We start from the raw sequence: 22464 nt of genomic DNA on the forward strand, positions 1-22464 counted from the left end.
ACATAATAGAATCACCGCAAGACCAGAGCGGGCAGGTGACGGTTTGGTTCGCATCTCGACGCCAGTGTGAAGAGTCTTCCGGATGGTCATTCTGGCCCCCCCCCCCCCCCCCCTCCAGCCGTCCCTCGCGGCAGCCCACCAATGGAAAGCACAGAGTGGACGTCAAAAAAGGATCAAAACGTCTGTGCAGCGCGTCAAGTCCCCACCAACACGTTTCTCTGACCCGGCCAACCCGCAGTCGACGCCAGCCCGACGAGTTGGGGCCGGTGTGCCAACCCGGAAGCCTACCGGAAGGCCCGGGCCTCGGTGTGTTTCGGGATGCCGTCACGGAGTATGGATCCTCAAAGGGCCATCCCTCATCCGTGTGCTTGGACGGTCCAGAGGTACATACGTACACAGTACACAGTATGTACAGGATCTGAGCCAGCATCCGGTGGTGAAGGAGGCAGTGGATCCAACTCTTCTTGCATGGGACGAGGATGAACGTCTTTGAGGCCCGTCGACGTTCACGGCATCGTTGTGTCGAGGTTGCCTGGATGTTATCGCAGTCGTGGCTCAGAAGGATGCTGCACTCCACCCAGCGGCCTCTGGCTCTCGGACCCCTTGGTGGTGCGGGGTTGGGGCGGGCTGGCGGGCTGGCGGGCAGGGCCCACATTCTCAACCGCTCGCTAGAACCTTGAAGGCACGGCACGCTAGGTCACGTATGTACCTTATGTAAGCTCTAGCGCAATCAACGTTCGCGTGCGTTCTTGATGAGACGACGGGGCCTGGCGAGAACCAAGGTGCTGGAGACGTCCATCGGACACAATAATTCTCTTGGATGCGGACCCAGGACGGCAACAGCGAAATGCAGCTCTGTCGTGGAATGCAATGGAGAGCTGCCGCCGACTTACACAGCTCTTGGGCCTGGTGGTAGAGACACGATGCTCCCGTCCCAGGCCGCCTGGCTTGCCTGCTGCTCTCTCCCGCACGAAGGCATTTCGATCCCACGGCACGGCAGCAAGATGCATCCCAGAGCGCCGTCCGTTGTCGCTTGATTTCGTGCAGCCAAACAAAGCCGGCGTTGTGTTGACGAGATGCATCGGGTTGTGTTAGTGATATGTGCCTGTGCTGCGTGGTGGATTTTGCCTGCGGCAGGTGACTGGGCAGGGGCGTTGTCGATACGGTAACGTTACGGTACGAGCCCAGCAGCAGGGATCCCTGGCCGCAGGTTGGTTTCAGTCCAAAAGGGGCCTTAGCGGTTTCATCGCTTCTCCTCGTGCAGTTTCTGCTCTCATCTCGACCCTGTCAAGCAACAAGCCCTCTCCCGGGCCCTCTCTCCCCCCCCTTCCTCTCGGCTCGCTCTCCACGTCCCAGAAGACACAGGGAGCCCAGACATGCCTGCGCCGCTTGGCGACGAAGACCTTGTCTCAAAGCCTTCTTTTTTTCTTCCTCAAGGGTTGTCCCGGCCTCGCCTCGGCCTCAAGAGACGCTCTAGCGGACTTGCAGGGGGGGCCACACCCGGCTGTCAAAGATCCAGGAACAGGGGATGACCCCCGCAGGCCGAGCAGCAGAGCTCGCTGCTCGTCAACACAACGCAACGGTCTTCTCGCCGTTCTTGGAGAGGGCACATGGCACCGGCTGGGGACCCTCCTCTCCCGCATCCCTGTCACACGGCCCTCGCTCTGGCCCCTGAGGGACAGGGCCTTGAGCATCTGGGAGAGCCCCCATCTGCGCGGACTGCATAGGCAAGGTAGCATCGGCCGGCGCGCTCGACAACAGGACGTCGCCCTGCCTGGGGGGGGCGTGCATTGCTTCACAATATATATCCTCCTCACCTCGGCCTTCCCGCTTATCAGCCTACTGGTTCGCCTATGGGACCTCCAGACCATCTGCTGGCCCTCGACCCCACCGCATCCTTGGGACAGTGTGTCTGACCATAAGCAACCTCTCACACAAGCGTGGTCCTGCGCCAGGCCCCAATGGCTCATATCATCAACTGCCTGCTGGATCCCAACCAAGAAGACATGTCTCTGGGCCTTAATAATTATATAGCAAAGGCCGTCTCCCCACAAGAATCCAATGATTCGGTATGTAACCACTTGAGCTATCTTGGCTTTCTCTCTCCCTTCCCCCCTCCCGTCTCTACCCGCTGGCCAAAGCTCACACCATCTCTCTCTCTGCCCTGTAGTTAGGGAGAGCGTCGCCCTCCGGGGAGAAGCCCTTCACCTGGAGAATGCAGCAGCCGGAGCGCAAGTACCAGCTGTTCCCCAGGGAGAAGCAGATTGCCACCGCGCCCTGCAAGCCGCTGGATCCAGGGCAAGCCTACGCCTTGGCCATGGGTTGCCCCAGCAGTGAAAAGTGCGACAAGGCGCCCGCAGGACCGGGCTTGAAGATTCGGATCAAGGAGCACCACAACCTCAACCGCAGGCGGAAGATCAGCGTCCCCGAGCTGGGGCCCATGACGACGGTGCAGGAAGCCGCCATGGACTCTCGTAAGACCGCCCCGGATCCGTCCGTCCGCATGCTCAGGCCCGGCCACTAACCACGTTCGCTAGCCACGATTCCGGGACGGCCGCCGGTGCACGAGAGGTCGATTAGCGCGCCGGGAAGCTCGTGGAAGCCCTACGCGATCTCCATCGCCGACTGCATGACGACCGGGAGGATGGCCACGCAGGACGAGAAGCCGGAGCCCCGGTCGGCCCCGAGGTGCAACGAAGAGCTCCAGCGGCCCCAAAACGAGCTCCCTCGTCCACCCGCGTCCCCGAAATCCCTGGCGCCCCTCGTGATCCCGGCCTCCAATGCCGCGCCTCCGCTTCTCAAACGCCAGATCTCGATGGGCCGCCTCGTGTCGTCGAGCAACACCGCCGTCGACCCCTCACCCCGCATCGGCCGGATCGACGACTCGCCAAAGTCGCGGTCGCCTTTCAGCCCCTATACGGCCACCCTCCCCACGCCGAGGTCTGCCGCAACGACCGTCATGTCCCCCGGGACGTTGCCCACCCCCCTCTCGGCCGCTCCGACCCTCGTGGCTTCGGCGACAGCCATGCACGCCCCGCTGTCGGCCCCCGCCGAGCACCGGGCATCGCCCAAGCCTTGGGACCGGCCAACGATTCCCAAAGAGACCGTTCCCGAGCCGTCGCCCCCGCCCAAGCCCGAGGCCAGCGCCACGACCCAGTGCCCTGCGTCCGGGCATCGGAGGATCCAATCCGACACCGGGAGCATCATGGAGCGCGGTCGCCCGCGGAAGCGGTCCGAGACCACGTGCGGCACCGTGAAGCGTTCCGGGTCGAAGAGGAGCAAGAGCGCCGAAAAGCGGGCCCACGAGCATCTGCCCACCGGCTGGAAGGCCGCTGAGGCGGTGACCACGCTCAACTCCACGGAAGTGGTGGCGCTGCACAAGCAGGCGCTTGCGCAGGCGGCAAGGTTCGAGGTCCTCCGGAAAGAGGACGTCGACAGCCTCTCGAAGGTGAGTGCAATCTTGCGGCCGGCCATTGCTTCGTTGATGCTAACCCTCGATTCCAGGAGCTTCGCCAGCTCGACGAGCGCGTCGAATACCTCCGCCGCACCTACACGACGCTCCGCGCCGGGCGACGCAACCTCCACACGCGCATTTGCCAGTACCTCCGCTCCCCTCGCATGGCCAAGTTCAGCCATGAATCCATCCTCAAGCAGGAGGAAGTCCTTTCCGAGTTCGATTCCTCGATCGACGACTGGGTCAACAAGCTCGAGCAGGCCGAGAACCGGCGCACACGGGTCCGCCAAAAGCTTCTCGAGCACATCGCCGCTGCTGCGACTCTCGGCATCGTCAGCGGCAGCGTTGCGGGCGTCAGCGAGTCCCTTCAGCTCGCCCTGGGTGTCATCCGGCCGTCCACCGCGACCAACCTGTCGACGCCGCCCCGCAGCCCGACCAAGACAAGCTTCACCCCCCCTCCTCCTCCGCCGCCTCCTCCTCCTCCTCCTCCCCAGTCGAGCTCCCCCCCTCCCCACCGCGCCCAGGTGCCGTCAACCATCTTCGAACAACCCCTCTTCGAGGATGCGGCTGCATTGGAGGAGGCAAACGCGGCGGTGTCGACCGAGCCGATTGCGCCGACCAAGCCGCTCGAGACGACGACGGACAGCAGCGGCGGCGACGCGGCGAAGACGGCGGAGCGCGATGAACCCAAAACCACCACGCTCCGCCGCGCCGAGACCATCCGCATCTACGCCGACAACGATGTGTACGCCCTCCTGGCCGACGTGGAGAACACCATCACGCAAATGGGCGGCGGTGACAGCTCGCCCATGTCTCCTGTTCTCCCCGACACGATGCCCGAGGAGCAGCGCAAGCAGCTGTGCCGCGCCCGTAGCCACGACATCCTCAACGGCTCGCCCGCCAGGAAGCCGCTGCCCATCTCCAAGCTCGCCGAGAAGCCGTCGCTACCGTCGCTGTCGTCGTTCGCTGCTGCACCCTCTTCGACGCCCACACCACCTCCGGGAGAATTCTTCCTCACTCCCGCCGTCTTCAAACCTCAGTGAAGAAGACACCTGTTCCCCCTTTGGGCATGTGTCCCAAGACTGTCTGCGATGTCACATTTCTTTTCTCGTGTCATGGATGACACACCATGCGCTCTTGATAATGACGGCAACACGCTGCCGCGGGCTTTCGCACCTTTTCTCAATACGCTTTTACACCCTCGTCACTTCTCTTCATGTCACTTTTTTTTCATCACTTCATGTCACTCTTTGATGATCCTCTTCTTTATACCCGATGGACCGTCAATGCGGTTCATCACATTTTTGTTGTATCCATCATGAGCATTTTGCATCTTGCATTTTCCCCCTTTCGTCTTTTTTTTTTTTCTTTTCATGTATATATGGTTTTCAAGCATACCAGTCGGCAATCAGTTTGGCCGGCTTGGGCGTTTGGCGGTGATCTGGTTGGTATTCGTGGGATCTCTTCTCTCTCAGCTTGGCTTCATGCTCACGCCGTCACGGCTGGAACTCTACATCTTGGATATCCCCAGTGCGCGCAAAAGGATGGAAAAGGGTTGGCAAGATACCAAATGATACATACCACGGCCGAAATGAATCTCTCATGTCTGGCGTTTATTTTCTTGATTCTTCTTGGTTGGCGCTTGTGTGTTCTCGGATGACTTGGGAAGTGTTACGTATGCTTTCTCGGCGTCTCAGGTGCGGTTGGGCGGAGGTCAAAATGCAGCACAATATAATGAGGCCTTTCAGTTGACCTTTTTCTCAAAAGATCTCTTGTGATCTGGTCAATTCCGGTTTGCCATGGTACTCTTCCTACTCGGTTCCCATTTTGTTGCTGCCGCTACTGCTGCTGCTGCTGCTGTATCTTGCCCGTTCTCTACCGCCTCTCGGACGGCATACATAACGTTGTACCATCCTGGTGCGGATGTCTTCTATGTGGTCCGGGGTTTCCTGTGCCGAACTGTCTTCTGAACTCGGTCCTGTCTGAGCCTTTTCGCCCGACCACCCAAACTCCATCGACCAACTCCGTGCCAGTCCATCACAACCTTCACAAATGTATGCGTTCAGGCTCGCAATCCTCGAGACATCATCTACGTGCGTGGAGCGCAGGCGCCTTCGGGATGTTCACTCCATGCCGTCTTGCCACCTCCCACACCCCACACCGCCGCCAGGTTCTACACTGCCTCCCTTCCGCGCGCTCGGGCAAGATTTGGGTTCTGTACATCAACATGCACCGGGTATGGGGGTTAACAAGCATCGACATTCAGATCTGTTCGCCGGGGCAGATGCTTCCAAACGCCTCGTCAGCGCGCCTGTCACCGCGGGCCCCACAGCCGTCCTGACCAACCGAGAACAGCTCACGACAAGTGGCGAGCCGGTGTCGTCATTGGTAGCTGTACTGTGTACGTTGTCGCCATGGTATATTATAGTATTTGTGGGCGTTTCATGCCGAGTCATGAACATACGACTTCGGGCCCAACACGCTTCTGGCCCGCAGGGCATGGTAAACAAAGAGGCCTAGCAAGAATTTTTCAACACGCAACCAGGAACCAGGGGGACCAGGCCCGGCGTGGCACGCAAACCCGTCAGCTCCACGTGCAAAGCATCCCAGAATCTCGTGTACGTGGAGGGGCACGGAGGGAAAGACGTGGGAGGACCATATCGGCCCGCACAACGTGACCTCGTTCCCCGCATCGACGCGTTGGTGGCGAAGACGCCCTTCATCACCACGGAGTGGCCGGCCGCCGGTGACCGTTGAGATCGGCCAGCGAGCGCTTCAGATGCTAGCGCCGATTGCCTGCTTCTTCCGGTGTGCCGCGGCCATCCCTGCCCTCCAGCTAGCTGCGCATGGGCCAGCCATGAAAGGTAGGTGAACAGGTTTTGTACTGTGCAGCCTGGTACCGTACCGACGAGCCCGGGGTCAACGGCGGGTTGGGTCAAGCTCCCGTCGCTCTGGCGACCTAGGCCTTTCCTATCCGCAGAAAGTGTGGTCCCCGGGCATCAACAGATTCGCAGGCGTAACAACGCGACAACAAATCTTTGACAAACAGACGATTGATTCTTAGAAGAAAAGGTCCTCAAAAAGAACGCAGTGCAAGGCCCTATAAATACAGAGGTCCTACAGTATAACTAAGCCAATGCTTCCTGACGCTACTGCCCATTATCTTCCTGATGCTCCTGCTATACCATCTTCCTGGCGCTCCTGCCAGACCATCCGCAACGGATTCCAGCCGGCCGCCGGGCCATCCCAGACAGGCTGGAGGGCTGGAGGGCTGGGGGCTGGTTGCCCGTGCTCCTGATGAGCGCCACCGAGTATGCTCGGTGATCAAGTTTACGTCCCACCACCTTGGACGACCGGCTCGTCCATTCTGCATGAAAGGCATGGCCCCTTATCCCGGAAAGCAACGGGGTCCGGCGTCGCTTGCCGACGAGGATGGTGTGCTGCCGCAGACATCGAGTTGGGATGCTAGATCTTCTAGATCTACCCATCTCTCCACGTGAAAGCAGGCAACTATCCGACCTGAGGTGATGCGCATTAGAGTCCCATCCAGTCTAGAGCACTGATGGGTATCGCCCCCCTTGGTGTTTTAGAAACAAAAAAACCATGCAGTAAATGTCAGCTAATTGTCCTGGTATGGCGGCTCGAAACTGGGAAGCAAAACTGTAAGGAGCGTCGATAAGTAAACCTCAACAGAGTGCTAGCAATCAAAGGCATTGATGATGATACATGGTTTTCATCTCAGCTAGGTATCTTAGCTTTCTCAACATCGAATATGCGATACCTTAAGTCAGCTCCAACGCGGGGAAGAGCGGGTTGGTTCCGCGCTTCGCCCTCCCCTTCAGGACCCGCATCTCCTCTTCAAACTCTTCGATGGGATCGCTGCTGTAGTTGGGAAGAGCACGGATATCTGCCCGCCCGTCGTTTGCCCGCTTCCTCCCCCGGCCTCTCTTCCTCTTGCTCAGGGTGATGCCCACACGTAGTTCCTGAACACGCGGAGGTTGTGCCTGGTTCGAGCGGCTGCCCACAAAGAGCTTGGGCTGCGCGAAACGAAATGGTTCCTTCGCCGTTCCCTTCTCATCGGGACCGGCCTCGGACTGTGCTGGCACAACTGCCATCGATGTTCCCGTGGACAGTGGCCCGGCCTGTGAATCGGATGTGAGATCCTCCCGGAACGCAACCTCAGACTGGGCTGATACCACTGCCATGGATATTGCTGTAGTCGGCGGTCCAGTGGGCGAATCAGATATGCCATCATAACCGTCTTGAGTGATCAGGGCCTCCGAGATGTCGAAGTCCCGACCTGTTGCCGAAGAGCTGCCACTACCTACATTGGCTTGCAGGCTTGGGGCGCCTGTAGAGTTCTCTGCGAGCTCCACTCGGCACTCCGTCTGGTTTGATGCTGGGATGCACACTGCTGACACGCAGGATGCCAGTGGCTCGGTGGAAGAAGGGTCTTCGCCGAAATCCGACATTTCGAAGCCTGTGTCTGCTCCCAATGGGCCACTGTTACCCGTGTTGGTTTCTGGGCTTGGGCCATCCGCAGAGTTAGCTTCGAAATCGGATCGGGGGCCAGTCCGGTTCGATGTAAGATCACAGTCCAATTCTTTGGCCTCCAATGACTCTGAAGGTGAACCCTCAATATCCTCTAGCGTCTCAAATATATGGTATGCATAGGCTGTGCCAACTGTTGCGGCGTTAGTAGCATCGGACTCAGAAGTCGCGGTCGAGTCCACGGGTTGCCGAGGCGTCCGGGAACCCCAAACCACTTCCTGCTTGGCTTCCTCCAACACTTCCTTGAGAACTTCATCGCTCGGCTCCGCTCCAAAAACAAACTTTTTCCATGCTTCCTCCGGGTCTGTATCGTTTGACATTGATTGCGTCTTCTGTAACGCCAAAGGGGACGGGGAGGCGTGGCGTGATGCGTTGGTAGGTGAGGCGTCGCCATGAGAATCGGGACTATCTTGTTCCCGGTTCTCGTCAACGGTGGCTTCGACACCGCCATGTGTCTCGATATAATTGGCGAGCGATGACTCTTGTTCAGTGGCATCGGGATTAGCGTTGATGGTCTCCTTGGTCATCACCTCGATTTGCTCTCTGTCCTGTTTGTCGCAGGATGGCGAATTATCATATTGTTCGAGCCGCCGAAGTCTGGCGAGAAGATCCTCATATCGGTACAGTATTTGGGAGCACTGGGAGCTGGGGGGCTTGCCCTCTTCCTGTGTATCTTGGCCCCCGAGGAGATTTGTCTCGCTATACATTGAGGCGTTGCTGTGCTGGAAAAGTCCAGACTGATCTTGTCCCGGTGGGCGTATTTCACTAATTCCTGGACTGACTCTGTGATCCAACGATGTGTAACTCCCCTCAACCGCAACGAGGCTGGCCAGAGGGCTGCTGGGCTGCTCCAGCCATCTGCGCCACTGATGGTTTTGACCTTTCTGGGAGGGTGGTACCGGAGACGCAACTGGTCCGACCTGTGCGATCGCGGTACCAGTATTCTCAGAATCGAACATGTCGTGGCGGTTGTAAACAAACCGAACCGGCCGTACAGGGAACGGATGGGAGAACACCGGGAAGGTGGTCTTCAGGATGCGTCCTTGACCGTCGCTTGAGACACAGACGCCTCGCTCTTCTTCTTCACACATGTTGGGTGGCGCTCTCCTTGGAAGAGGCGATCGTGGAAGAACGTGCCCCGGGGGCTGACAGTCGGGTTGCTGGCCAACTTGGTGCATGTTAGCGAGACTCCAGGAGCGCCAGCAGGGAGGGCTTACCATATCCGTGCTTCGGAGAATCGTGCTCTGGTTCATGGTCCAAACCCCCTTGCCAGTTCCAGGCTGAGAGTGACGTCGCGATGCTGGAGGTTGGCCCCGGCCGTTTTTCCTGGCTTCCGATCCGGATCAGGACGTCATTGCGGCCAAGGGAATATGCGGGTGGCGGCCTTCTGAGACCCAGAATCTCCCCATCACCAGCCATGCGGAATGGCCGTTTCTTTCCCCGTTGCATGTTTGTAATTGGGCTCCCGGACGTTGTCTGCGAGGGCAAAGGACCACGAATAGGGGCGGGCAGCGGTTCGCGGAAGGTCCCCTAGTCCTTCTTGGCGAGCAACTTCTGCCTCATGCGTTCCAATGCTTCCTCGGTGTGCTCGCCCAAGGGGTTGGACAGACCTTGCCCGCTGGACTTTTCTTGAAAGAAGCGGCTGATTGTGGGCAAAGCGGGTTCTTCCTTTGGCTCTGTATCAACCCGCGTCGCTGGTGCCTCTCGCCCCCGGATTGGTGTCTCGGATGAGAAGCGTTCTGATGAAGAACCGGCCCTGTTGGATTTATAGGGACGCCGAGACAAGAACGGGCCGGAGCCCGGGAGAAACGACACCCGAGGAGGGCCATTCTCTTCGGCTTCTTTCCGCTCGGCGGCGCGGGCCCGGGCCCGGGCGAAATACTCCTTTTGGCGCTGGCGAGCCGGGTTGATTTTGCGCAACCGACCACGGTTATGGCGGTAGAGGGTGCCTTCGGTCCAATTCATGTCGCAGACCAGGAATGCACTACTTATCAAAAGACAGGGAAAAAGACTCTCAAGTAGTGAAGCGATCCAAGGAATATGTCGGCGAGGTCATGTTGACATGCTTGGTAGTCCCTGAACCGTTGCCTGAGTAACGACGACGGCGACGACGCTGACGGCAGCGAGGGAGATCAGAGCTGGAAGACTACGGATCTTCAAATTAGACCTTCGTAAATGAGGAAGAGAGTTCAGAGAGCGAAATCCATTGTCGTGATAGCCTTTTCAATTTTTTATTTTTTATTTTTCATGTCCGCTCCTCCCTAAGTTAGGTAATTCCCAAGGCCTTTCTTCATGGATATCAGGAGGCTTGCTCCTTCTATTCCAGTCCCGGCTCCACTTAAAGCAACACCGGGCCGGAGTGCCCCACAATCCGAATGGGCCCACTTTTCCCGCCCCGCGCCAGCGAACTTCGGAGCTCTCTCGAATCCGAATCGCCCACCACCGTACCATCCCCCTTCACTACAACGTAGAGTCTCTTCGAGCTTGCCCCCGCCTCCTCCTGCTGGCATGACCTCGCGCAGCTGGGTGACGAAGCTCCGACTGTTCTCGCGCTCTCTTTCCCAGCCCCTCTGCCAGAGAAGCACCCCGCTTCATCACGTCCACCCCCTCCCGCCATCCACCGCCCTCCTCTTCCGCCGCGCCATGGCTTCTGCCGCCACCCCGTCGCCCGTGCTCAAGCAGCCCGTCCGGATCGCGTGCGTCCAGCTCGCGTCTGGCTCGGACAAGGCTGCCAATCTGGCTCGCGCGGCCGAAAAGGTCCGCGAAGCCGCCGCCGGCGGTGCGAAGATCGTCGTCTTGCCCGAGTGCTTCAACTCCCCCTACGGCTGCGACCACTTCCCCCACTATGCCGAGACCCTGCTGCCGTCCCCTCCCTCTGCGGAGGATTCGCCCTCGTTCCACGCCCTTGCTGCCATGGCCCGCGACAACGGCGTCTACCTGATCGGCGGTTCCATCCCGGAGCGGGAAACCACCTTGTCGCAGGAAGGAGCGCAACCCCAAACCCGCTACTACAACACCGCTCTCATCTTCTCTCCCTCGGGGTCCCTTCTCGCCACCCACCGCAAGGTTCACCTCTTCGATATTGACATCCCCGGTGGGATCACGTTCCGGGAATCCGACGTCTTGTCTCCTGGCAATAAGCTCACGGTCGTTGACCTGCCCGAGTACGGCCTGGTGGGCATCGCCATCTGCTATGACGTGCGCTTCCCCGAGTTGGCGACCATCGCGGCCCGGAAAGGTTGCTTTGCGCTCGTCTACCCGGGCGCGTTCAATCTGACCACCGGCCCGCTGCACTGGGAGCTGCTGGGGCGGGCCAGGGCGCTGGATAACCAGTGCTATGTGGCGCTGTGCAGTCCCGCAAGAGATATGACCGAGGGTGTGTACCACGCATGGGGGCATAGCTTGGTGGTGGACCCGATGGCAAAGGTGATTGTTCAGGCGGGCGAGGGAGAGGAGGTTGTCTTCGCCGATTTGGATGAACAAAAGATCGAGTCTGCGAGGAGTGGGATTCCGCTGAGACATCAGCGGCGGTTTGACGTATATCCTGATGTGAGTCAGGCAAAGGTGAACACCGAGAAGGCATAGGCTTTCTATTCATGATGATACCGTCGGGGTTGTGCTGGTTGTCAACAGGCTGCCTCACACACTTGTCCTCGAACAAATCCAAGCCAGGGAAAAGAGGATTCTGTCCATCAGATCTCGGCCCCGTTCTTCCGCACAGGTAAGCCCTCCTGTGCCGCGGTGGCATGCGTTTTATTACGATTTTGGTCATGGACCGTCGTCTATCTGCATCATTCCTCAAGCAGCCTGGATAACGCACCTCCCACTCCTCGATGCTGGCTGCACCCCTTTTTCTGGTTTTCTCTTCCACATTGTCCCAGCCTCGGGATGCCTCCTTAGCTGGTGTCCTGTTTCTTCCCTCTCTCAACCCCGCATTCAACTTCGGATTTCCTACTCCAAAGCCTCCTGGGCGAAGGTGGGGAGGATGAACGCGGCCCTGTGGATCTCGGAGTTGTAGTACCTGCACAGCTTGCGCTCCTCCTCCTTGCTCCAGGAGCGAAGCGGCACGCGCAAGTTGCGGGTGGGGTCCTTGCAGCAGACCATGAAGCCGATCTGGCCCGACGGGTAGGTCGGGATGGTGGTGTAGGCGTACTCGGCCACGGGGAAAATGGAAGCGCAATCCTTCTTGAGCTTGGTGATGAGCGGCAGGTGGAGCCATTGGTTCTCAGCTGGTCGCGCACTGTGGGTTAGTAGGTCTGAACAAACGGCGGTGGTTTATAGAACAGGAGGCGACCATGTCATGGAGACCCGGGGGGAGTCATGAGTAGGAGAACAAAAAAGAAAAAAGGCAAAAGAAAAAAAGAAAAGCCAAGATGCAGTCAGCGACTGGCATGTTGTGAGCAGAAAGCCGAGACAAGCCACCACTTGGAAGCTTCCTGAGAGAATTTGCAAATGCTATATCGGCCAGGTTCAATGCCCAGCCCGGCCCTGGAACAATCAGGCGTTTTCTTCCTCCCAGGTCTCGACTTCCTTCGAATAAATGAGACATACAACCTTGCGTGGTGATGACGCCGCCCTCGCGAAGGGCATCGTGGAGCAGCTGGAAGTAAGGCTTCTGGAACAGCGACTCGGCCGGGCCCTCGGGGTCCGACGAGTCGGTGATGATGACGTCGAACGTGTTCTTGTAGTCGTCGAGGAACTTGAAGCCGTCGCCGATGTGCACCTTAACCTTGGGGTGCTCGAAGCCGGCGGCCATCTTGGGCAGGTACTGCTTGGAGAGGCGGATGACGGCCTAGGGGCGCTGTTAGAGGAGCATGCCCACGTTTGATCATGAAACAGTGCCCATGCTAACCTCATCAATGTCGCAGAGGATGGCCTCCTCGACGCAGTCGTGCTTGACGACCTCACGGAGGACGCCGCCGTCGCCGCCGCCAATGACGAGAACCTTCTTGGGGTTGGGGTGCGAGTTCATGGCCAGGTGGGTGATCATCTCCTGGTACGAAAACTCATCGCGCTCCGTGCACTGGATGACGTTGTCCAGGACCAGGACGTTGCCGTGGTCGGTCGACTCGAAAATCAGGACATCCTGGTACTTGCTCTTTTCGTGGTGCAGCACCTTCTTGACCCGGAGGGTCATGGCCTGGCCTGAAGCGAGACGTTAGAACGTGGCGGTCTGGGGGGTCAGGTGGGATTCTTCGTTTTGTTGACTTACCAGGCCACATCTCCGAGATCTCACGGAACCAGCCATCTGCAGTCGTTAAGAACTGTGGTTAGCAGGGCGCATTCTTTCTCTCAACTGTATCCGGCCCCAAGCTAGCTGGCAGCCGCGCTAGCATCACACCAACGCCGATGACGCCACTCAGAGCCGATCGACCTCAGCCATGAAGCCAAAGCCATTTCCGGACTGGTACCGGCCACGCAGACCGGGCCGCGCTTCTGGGACACATGGCAAGGCTCTCCGACCCGGATCTACGTCACCAAGGTCTCCCATGGCCGTCAAACCGAGCCGCAACCTCAGCCGGCCGCCCACGCAATGTTTGAGGGGCGGTGCAGTGCCACCAGCCCGGAGGCTGTAGCGACGGTGCCGGCTATCCCGTGCCTGTATACGATGGACCTGGCGTAGCTACATGCGCCATCGGTACGGCTGATTGGGGATGGCGGGGCACCCATAGATAAATGGGCGAGGTGTGAATCGATCCTGAGGCCATGATCCGGACCGATGAGAGGGGGGAGGGGTAAGCACAACAAAAGATATGCATACCCTTGATGGTCTCGTGCGTAAACTCGGCCATTTTGAAAAAGTGATGGGAGCTTTGACGTCCGAAAAGGAGAGAGATTGGACCTGTTCGAGTTGGCTTCGCGATCAGACGCCTTGTTGAGCAAAGAAGAGCCAGGTTGACGTGCGCTGGTTGTGCGAGTGAGGCAAGGCGGGGTAATTTTTTTTTGGTTGCTTCGATAGCCGGCCGAGATAAGAAGTTTTGACCAAGGCCCCTCTTCCAGAGCTTTAACTACGCAACATCTTGCATCCGATGGAGACCAATCTTTTGTGGCAACGGCACGGGTAGCTTGGCCGGCTCTACGGAACCCGCAAGAACCCGTGAGCGGAGAAAAAGAGAAAAAAAAAAAATCCTGCCGCCTCACGGTTAACCCTCGGATGCCCTGACTGTCAAGCGGAGGCTCCGTGATGGGTCCGCGTCGTGTCAGTCCGGGCGTGGCTGATTCAGATGGCCACGACTCGGAGCGGGACCACGACTCGAGGAGGGGCTCCGTCCGTCGCCTTTGAACCTGAAGGCCGAGTTTCCTTCGCTTTCCAAGGCCGTCCTGTCCAACACGACTCCGTGATGTTTGCCTTCTCCGACGTCTCTCCACACCACAAACGAACACAACTGGAAGGGAGTGTAAGTTGCATGAAGCCACTCCCTCCGTATCACCCAGCCAGGCAATCATGAGCGTTACGCTTTTGTTGGAGGTTCGCGCGGTGGGGCCCGTGGAAACATCGGGCGACCTGCCTTTCCAAGACAATTCTGCTGCTGAGTTGCGGCCGGGGTGGGCGGCGAGGGATCCGCGAGCTTGGCCAGCAGAAGAGGTCCAAGCTCTCGCCGCCAGGAAGGCGCACACACGCAGCACACTAACATCGTCGATCGCATTGCCAAAAACGCGCGTGCGGCGACATTTGGATCCCGACGCCTTGGTAAAGTTAGCAAGTGGAGAGACGGCAGCACGCCCAGACAGCGTACGGACGGGTTCATCAGGGAGGCCTTCGCCACAGTCTTGTGCTTGGGGATGCCTGTTTTCAATGGCTCTTCCCGGGCCTGCTCCATCACGAGAGGGTCTTGTATGATGCTTCGGCGATCTTCGGCGATTTCAGTGATCGCATGCGAGCTAGCTGGAGGCCATGTTCGGTACTCGTCTCTCAGCAGCAAAGCTTTGAGACGATGCTCGTGACATCAGCGGATCTTGGGGAATGGGAGACAGGTTGGGTAGGCTTCACACCAGCTGAGCAGTACATAAGCGATGTAGGTTGCGTGTGCGGAATGTCTATGGGTTCCATCGACGGCGCCTTGCGCTCGGGAACGTTATGTAGGTAAGGCGCCCTTGGAAAAACACCTGAAAGCACACAATGAACGCGAGCGTGTCGACAATGGCAAAGCTCTAGCGCTGCTCCGTCGTGCGACCGTCTCGCAAGCGAGACGAAGGGCTTTTCTTCTGTCCGAGGACGCTGAGCTTGAGCTATGACCTCTCGCTTACCGGGTAGCTTTGATAGAAGTAACAGGTGGAGTGCCGATTCTCTTGAATGCTGCTTCAGTGTCAAATCCACCCATTCCTACCGATGCCCTAGGTTGTGTTCTCTGGTTCCTACCGGCATCTTGTTCGATGTACAAGTTCTTATATGTTGCAGCACGGAATACTTCCGGGACACAGCAGGCAAGAGCCAGTACCGTAGGTAGGATTGGCGCTCCTTTCCAGTGTCCGACGTCCCAGAAGGTTGCTCGAGGCTGTTCCATGGCATTTGCAGACCTGAGGTGGGATCCCCATGTCAAACCAGTCCTTTGACTTGCACCTTCAAGATTTCCCAATCCTAGCCCTGGTTGTCGAGGAACTTTCTAGGGTAGGTTAGAACGGTCTTTAGCCTTGTTTAATTCTTTTTTTTTTGGTTTTGTGATAGTCAAAATCTTTTTTTGATAGTCAAGTGCTTGCGTCTTCGAGCGTCATCTGCAGAAATGCTAGGCATCAAGCGATTCCTTGGGAGGTAAGGTAGGTATCTAGGGTGCAAATCACACGATGGGGTGCAAATAACAGAATCGCATGTTGTTCATGTCTTAGGGGGGCTGGGCAACGGACGGCGTTGCGTCAAAAAAAGCAAAAGCATGGCGGATGATGGACAACGCCATCAGCGAACAAACCACATTTTCGGTCCCATCTTAGGGAAAAGCAAATATCAAGGAGGGGCTGACACACCACGACAGCGCCATGGCATCACCACATCATGGCCTTGGGGGAAGCTTTGCGGCAGGTCTGTGCTTTTTCGCCAGCTGCATCCGCGCTCCTTTGACGCAGAGCCTGTGATTGGCTCGAGGGCCAGACCGAAGGCCTAGGGTCTCAGTTTTTTCGCTAGCCTGCTGGCTAACAAACGATTATTGCCGTGGATAAAACGATCCGAGCAAGGAGAGGGCTCCCGAAGTGAGCGACAAGGGAAAACAAAAGTGATGATGGTTTGGAAGACACAGGCCCCCTCAAAGCCATGGCGTTGACGCGACCTAAGGCAACTAACGGCGCATCTGCCGAGCACACTATGTACAAGGTATACAGACTGGTGCCGTGGGGGTGCAGAGCGCCGGGCTTCCATGAACAGGAATCAGGAAACAGCATTGGGAGAAATGCCCCGCAACCAAGACCCGGGCCGTCCACCAGCATCACCAGACAACCACAACTTCCATGTCTGTATGTAGCCAGGGACCGTCGGCCTGGGAAGCACGTGCGGAAAGACAGGCAGAAGGGGACAAGATGGCGCGACTCCATCAGCGTGAACGAGCCACACCTCACCACGCTAGCCTCTTCATTCTCCACGCTCTGGCGAAACCGAATCCCATGCTGTAGGACTGGGACGCGACTTCCCGATCCAGGGGAACTGGGCCCAGCTGTGGGCCTGCGCCAATCGAACTGGCTGTTGCCCATCGGGCGATGAAACCCAGGCGTCGCTGACGATTGGATTAGGCTTTCTTGCCGGGTTTGGTGTCCTGATCGGCCCCATCCTCCACCGAGCCACCAGCGCACGCGAGATCGGCGGGAACCGTGGCGCAGACCGTGGGACTCGGGCGCGGTCTGTGTTGTTGACTGAGCAGAGGGAGTTATGTACTTCGTATGTACTCTACTATACTTAGGTAGTTACTCGGTACGGGTCAGTGCTTCTGTACCCAGCACAGCAACACGGGACGGGCGCCCGAGTGCCGACGGCCTCGCAATGGTGGAGATTGCAGTGATCCCCCAGCCAGCGGCGGGAACCCCCTTCTGACAGGCACACGCGAGCACAGTGCGGATTGCGATCCCGTCGGGTGGATTCGAAGATAGACACCTGCATTGTTCAGGGCACCGTGGGAGAGGGACACCACGGAAAGGCACCGCAAACCAGGTTTACCCCTGCTCGCCACAGGAGGTCGCAGCCCGTCTCTCATTCCATGTCAAGCTCGGCAGCGGCGAGCCAAGCTCAACGCGAATTGCTTGCGGATGGCCCTGCAGAGGAAGGGACCTAATAATTTGGTAGGAGACCGGATGGTGCGCAAAGCAACCTTGGCTCCGGGCTGTCGCCGACTGGAATCTCTGCTGCCGTTGCATCTTTTTCGACCTGTCGACTTCTTTTCCAACCTGTTCGTGAGCGTCCTGGTCTGGCCTGTCGTCGCAGTCCAGATTCTCTTGCGGGCGCTGGTGGGGGTTTCTTCTGGCTGTCTGCTCTTAGCAAGCGGCAGCAATCCTGTCTGCTAACTACCTAAGTACTCCGTACGCACCATTCTTCTTCCTCTTGCCCGCTGCCCAGCAGACCCGAAAGACCCGTTCCATGTTTCGCCTCACGGGACGGGCGTGATCCACAACCAACTCCAACCTGACTCATCAACGGAGCTGACCACAGCATTCAGCCTTAGCACCTCTCCACCTTGCGTGGCAGAGCCCGAGCAGACGGTGTTAAAGGACGGCTTGCCTGTCGATCCCCGACCCACATCTGCATCCCACGGCTCGTCAGAAGTGTTCTGGATCTTCGAGACCAACACAGGGGGACCTAACCCGCCGCCCGAGGGTTTTGACTCGGTGGTATACCTCGAGAACCATTCCGCTTGTTGCTCTCCTCGCTCCACCATTCACGCCTGTGCGCTGTGCGGTACTGTACCTTTGTGACGAAGAGGTACCTCCTGAAACGAGAAGCGACATCAACCGACCCCCAACGTATCGAACATTCGGAGACGATCCCTTCGGGCCTGACCTCGGACACGAGCTCGACCACTTTGTCCTGCTCGTTCTCCCACGACAAAGCGCGCCACCCCCGCCTGTTACCACCATGTGCTTCGGGCGCCGAGAAAAGGACGACGAGGCGGGCGCCGCCCGCTCGCGCGAGCTGGACAAGCAGATTCGAAGCGACGAGAAGAAGATGGCCAAGGAGGTGAAGTTGCTTCTTCTAGGTGAGCACCCTTGCTTCCTCCCACCCAGCCCACGGTGGCAGTGATGGGACCATTGAGACTCGGCGCGGCTGACATTGGGGGTACCATGTAGGAGCTGGAGAGTCCGGGAAATCGACCGTCCTCAAACAGATGAAGCTCATCTACGCCCAAGGATTCAGCAAGCATGAGAAGATGGAGTGGAAGCCCGTGGTGTTCACCAACATCATCCAATCCTTCCGCACAATCTACGACGCAATGAACGACCTGGGCATCAAGTTTGAGAACCCTGAAAACGAGGCAAGCTCCATCCCCTCGGAGAAAGCATGCTGCGCGGTGTGCTGACTTGTCGTCCACAGAAAAACATGGCCCAGATCCTGGTCGACTACGAGATGACAGCAGCCGAACCACTACCAGAAGAATACCTGATGCCTGTCAAGAAGCTCTGGGTGGATGCGGGCGTGAGGCAGGCCATGGAGAGGGGCAACGAATATGCCTTGCATGACAACCTGGAGTAGTAAGTTCCCTGCCGTTCAGCCGATGGCCGCGCCGACTTTGCTTGTGGCAGCCGCTGACGGGACGCAACAGCTTCTGCGACGACGTTGACCGCCTTTGGGACAAGAACTACGTACCGACAGACCAGGACCTGCTGCGGTCAAGGTTAAGGACAACGGGCATCACCGAGACCGTCTTCGACCTCGGTCAGCTCACATACCGCATGTTCGACGTCGGCGGACAACGTTCAGAACGGAAGAAGTGGATCCACTGCTTTGAGAACGTCCATTGCTTGCTTTTCCTGGTGGCCATCTCGGGCTACGACCAATGTCTTGTGGAAGACAAGGACGGCGTGCGTTTCCCCCCGATGCCCCCCCCCCCCCCCCACGCTCTTCACCTCCTCGGTTACCAGGGGGATCAAGGCAAGCTAACCGCCCTCGTTGCTCCAGAACCAAATGCAAGAAGCCTTGATGTTGTGGGAATCGATCGCCAACTCGCACTGGTTCACCAAGTCAGCGCTCATCCTCTTTCTCAACAAGATCGACCTCTTCAAGGAGAAGCTGCCCAAGAGCCCGCTGTCAAACCACGGTTTCACCGACTACCACGGCCCGCCGGACGACTGGAAGCAGGCGAGCAATTACTTCCAGAAGAAATTCCAGGCTCTCAACCGCAACCCGGACAAGGAAATCTACCCCCACATGACCAACGCCACGGACACCAACCTCCTCAAGATCACCATGAACTCGGTCCAGGACATGATCATCCAGAGGAACCTCAAGCGGCTCATTTTGTAAGGCTCACTATCCACATGGTCCCCACCATCGCGCGGTGAAACCCCTGTTTTTTTCTTCTACTTTACTTGGCCTTGGGTTCTCGGAGTTGTGGAGGGGATTTGTTACTGGTCTCTTGTCGCTGGCTATTGCATCAGAGAGAAAGAGGGATACAGCACTCAGCCTCCTGGATGTGGTCGGGCTGTTGTAAAGCATCCAATCGTGGCGCTTGCCGGCTGATCATCGTCACGATGAAATGATCACCACAGGGAGGCTGACCGCAGACAGCGGTGGCCAAACCCCACGTTTCGTTTTGTTTTCTTGTTTTTTTCGTTCATCATTTCCCCTTTCCCCATATTCTCGCGGTTTTCTTTCGATATGATACCACAACGAAAATATCCTTGCTTTGCTTTACACCTCATGCCTGCATGGGAGTGGCGCACGCAGAACCTAACTTTTGGTGATTTGCTGATAGGGTCTAATGACGGGACACCATTGTGGCTTGCCACCCCACACGCACGCACACGCATGCACCCACGTCGCGTCTTTCATCCGCAATCCTTACCGGACCCAACCATCCACGCGGGAACGGAAACATCATGCAGCGCCCCCCTGCCCCCCGGCCGCACGACGTGGGTGGTTTACGATTTATCGGCGGATCTCGCCATCCTCGACACCGTTATCTGGTTCGCTGCTACTGTACCATCACCGTTTTCCCCCTTAGGGCCGGCTACGACATTCGACTTGTTTCAGTAGCTGAGCTTTCCGGTCCTGCCTTTCAATCTTGTTATATCACTGCCCGCAACTGGACCGGCAAGCCCGTCTCTCGACAGAAGATTGCGATTCTGTTGGGCTTGTACGACTGAAGTCTGTAAGTTTGGGAGAAACATGGCTGTGTTTTTCCCATTCTCCCTGAATAACATGATGGAAGCGCATCATCCACCACGGATGGCGTGTATCTCCGCTTCCCAGTCGGGGCTTCACCGGACTCGCCGGCCCCCGACGGAACCGTCCCTTTGGGTAACGTCAGGTTCTGGCCGGTGGGGGGGTTGATCCACTACGTGTGCGCGATTCCAGATGGCTGATGGGCCGATGGTGTTGCATGAAGAGACGACGAGGTGGCGAGTGAGAAGAGAGAGCGAGGTGAGGGGTGAGGTGGTGATAAAGGAGACAGCCCGTGGGGAAGGAGGGGGGAAAAAAGACGAGGTGCCGCGCAGACGTGGAGGAGGCAGAGGGGGGGGGGGGCTCTTAAGAAGTTGGCCTGCTATCCCCAGCAAGGCTCTTCTGCTGCTTCAGACGAGCTGAAGCTGTGTTGGATGGGAAAGGGGGGATGGGGGAATGTGACATTTGGGCATGGCGTCACTCATGGCCTGCAGGCTGCATATTTTCATTTTCATAGGAATGGGTCCAGATGTGACTCTGACAGGGCAGGCGTACAGTGTGACGGCGGTTGTTCCTGGGTTGGGTAGCACTTTGAGTCTTTCTTTCATCTTCGTTAACTGGTGTTTTATCGTTTGAGTGGTTGTTTGCTTGTCAACTTGCTGCGGATAGCGTTGGTTCTCATTCATGTAGGAGGCTCTCTACTTTGTCAGGAAAATAGGAGATATTGTTCGAGTTGACGATAGACCCTACCAGTGCAACACCATCTCTTCATCCTGTTTTCTCTGCCGGCCAACCGTTTTTTTTTTCTCTGGCGTGGGGGCTCCGGAAATTGGCAAAGGGGATCGACATGGCTCGCAACCAAACATCACCCCTGGCCCGGCCGGCGAGGATTCCGAGAAGGAAGGTGGTGTAGTTTCTTCTCCCCTTCTCTCTTTCGCAGCATTGCTTGTTGCTATTGCTGTTACGTCTCGGTGAGTTCGATGAGAAGCGGCACACCGTGGCTTGATCTCCTGGCAGGTGTCCGAAGATGGTCGGCCAAATTGGCCCCCCCCCCCCGCGTTGCAGCGCTGGAAGGTTGGCCGTCAGTCGACATACTGTAGTTACGGGTTTTTACCCTCCGATTGCATCGTCACAGCTGGTCGTTTTCTCGCCTCTTGCTGATTGATAACTTACATTTTTGAGTTGTTCTGGCCGAAGCACTAAGGCTGCTGCGGATTCTGCTTGCTGATCCCTCCTGGTGGCTTGCATTGCGTGGGGGACCTCTGCAGAAAGTCAAAGGTCCAAGGCTTTCGATTCTCGAGGCGGGTCTCTGAGCCCTTGTTCCCAGGGATCGGCGTCTCCGCCCCCCATTGTGGCCTGGGGGAAAAGCACATGGTCCGGACGTGGTATGATTGCAGCGCTTCCATGACTTGATGCAAAAAGCACGCCAAGACTCCATGTATAGTGCTGTTCCCTGCTCGTAGACTTCGCCTGTGTCTCAAAGCCGAGTGGGCACCATGCGGCAAAATTGTCTGTCTCAAAACGAAGGCGGTGATCGAGGTCGAAACAAACCATCGCAGGGTACAGAGGAACATGGCAGATGAGAGCGACGCCACAGCAGACCAATGGATGCGCCGCAGAGTTCTGGCAGCTCTGGCAAGAGACAAGCGTTGGCTCTTGGTGGCGGACGATCGTCATTCGGGCGGGAGCTTGGCGCGGTTCGTTCCTTCGGGCGCCCGTTGCTTTAGCCGCTTGGCGTGTCTCGCGGCAACGGCCCGTTGCAGCCGAGAGCTGGTCTGTTAGTCCAACAGTGTCTTAAACTGTTCAAGGGACTGTGTCCTGTTGCGCCGGTTGAGCAGAAGACGTGTGTGGATGGGGTTTGTGGGCTCGCTTTGGGACTCATCAAAGCAATACGGAATACTCCGTACCACGATGGGAGGTTGGACTTTGGTCCGGATGTTGTCTCCGTTTTGGTCAAAGTATAGTATCCCACGAGTTGACAAGCGACGTCACGTTCTGCAGGAACTGGAATCGTGCGGCACAGCGTCGTGCGATGCGCTCCTGTTGCCCGGTCGGCCAAGGTACCGAAGCTACCCAAGCCAGTAAACAAACGCCGTTCGGCCTGAACCACACCACACCGCTAAGGCTGAAGAGAGGTCCTGATGAAAACACAGCCGTCCGTCGTTGT

General features: G+C 57.8%; 4 protein-coding genes across 4 annotated transcripts; 3 read left to right on the forward strand and 1 right to left on the reverse strand.

The window, feature by feature from the left end:
- Window positions 1-1961: 1961 nt before the first annotated feature.
- On the forward strand, window positions 1962-4497 carry VTJ83DRAFT_3548 (uncharacterized protein; the record flags this gene model as incomplete). Its single annotated transcript, XM_071009938.1, has 4 exons — window positions 1962-2069; window positions 2171-2474; window positions 2538-3448; window positions 3505-4497. The coding sequence occupies 4 exons, from the start codon at window positions 1962-1964 to the stop codon at window positions 4495-4497; spliced, it is 2316 nt and encodes a 771-aa protein (XP_070867426.1).
- A 6151-nt stretch (window positions 4498-10648) lies between these two features.
- On the forward strand, window positions 10649-11590 carry VTJ83DRAFT_3549 (uncharacterized protein; the record flags this gene model as incomplete). The annotated part of the gene is made up of 1 exon (XM_071009939.1): window positions 10649-11590. The coding sequence occupies one exon, from the start codon at window positions 10649-10651 to the stop codon at window positions 11588-11590; it is 942 nt and encodes a 313-aa protein (XP_070867427.1).
- Window positions 11591-11956: 366 nt separating this feature from the next.
- VTJ83DRAFT_3550 (uncharacterized protein) lies at window positions 11957-13797 on the reverse strand (the record flags this gene model as incomplete). The annotated part of the gene is made up of 5 exons (XM_071009941.1): window positions 11957-12234; window positions 12560-12797; window positions 12858-13150; window positions 13218-13253; window positions 13767-13797. The coding sequence occupies 5 exons, from the start codon at window positions 13795-13797 to the stop codon at window positions 11957-11959; spliced, it is 876 nt and encodes a 291-aa protein (XP_070867428.1).
- Window positions 13798-18053: 4256 nt separating this feature from the next.
- On the forward strand, window positions 18054-19897 carry VTJ83DRAFT_3551 (uncharacterized protein; the record flags this gene model as incomplete). The annotated part of the gene is made up of 6 exons (XM_071009942.1): window positions 18054-18174; window positions 18266-18450; window positions 18510-18667; window positions 18739-18997; window positions 19095-19435; window positions 19891-19897. The coding sequence occupies 6 exons, from the start codon at window positions 18054-18056 to the stop codon at window positions 19895-19897; spliced, it is 1071 nt and encodes a 356-aa protein (XP_070867429.1).
- Window positions 19898-22464: the final 2567 nt, after the last annotated feature.

The sequence above is a fragment of the Remersonia thermophila genome, chromosome 3 (genome assembly GCF_042764415.1).
Source record: "Remersonia thermophila strain ATCC 22073 chromosome 3, whole genome shotgun sequence".
Lineage (NCBI taxonomy): Eukaryota > Fungi > Ascomycota > Sordariomycetes > Sordariales > Chaetomiaceae > Remersonia > Remersonia thermophila.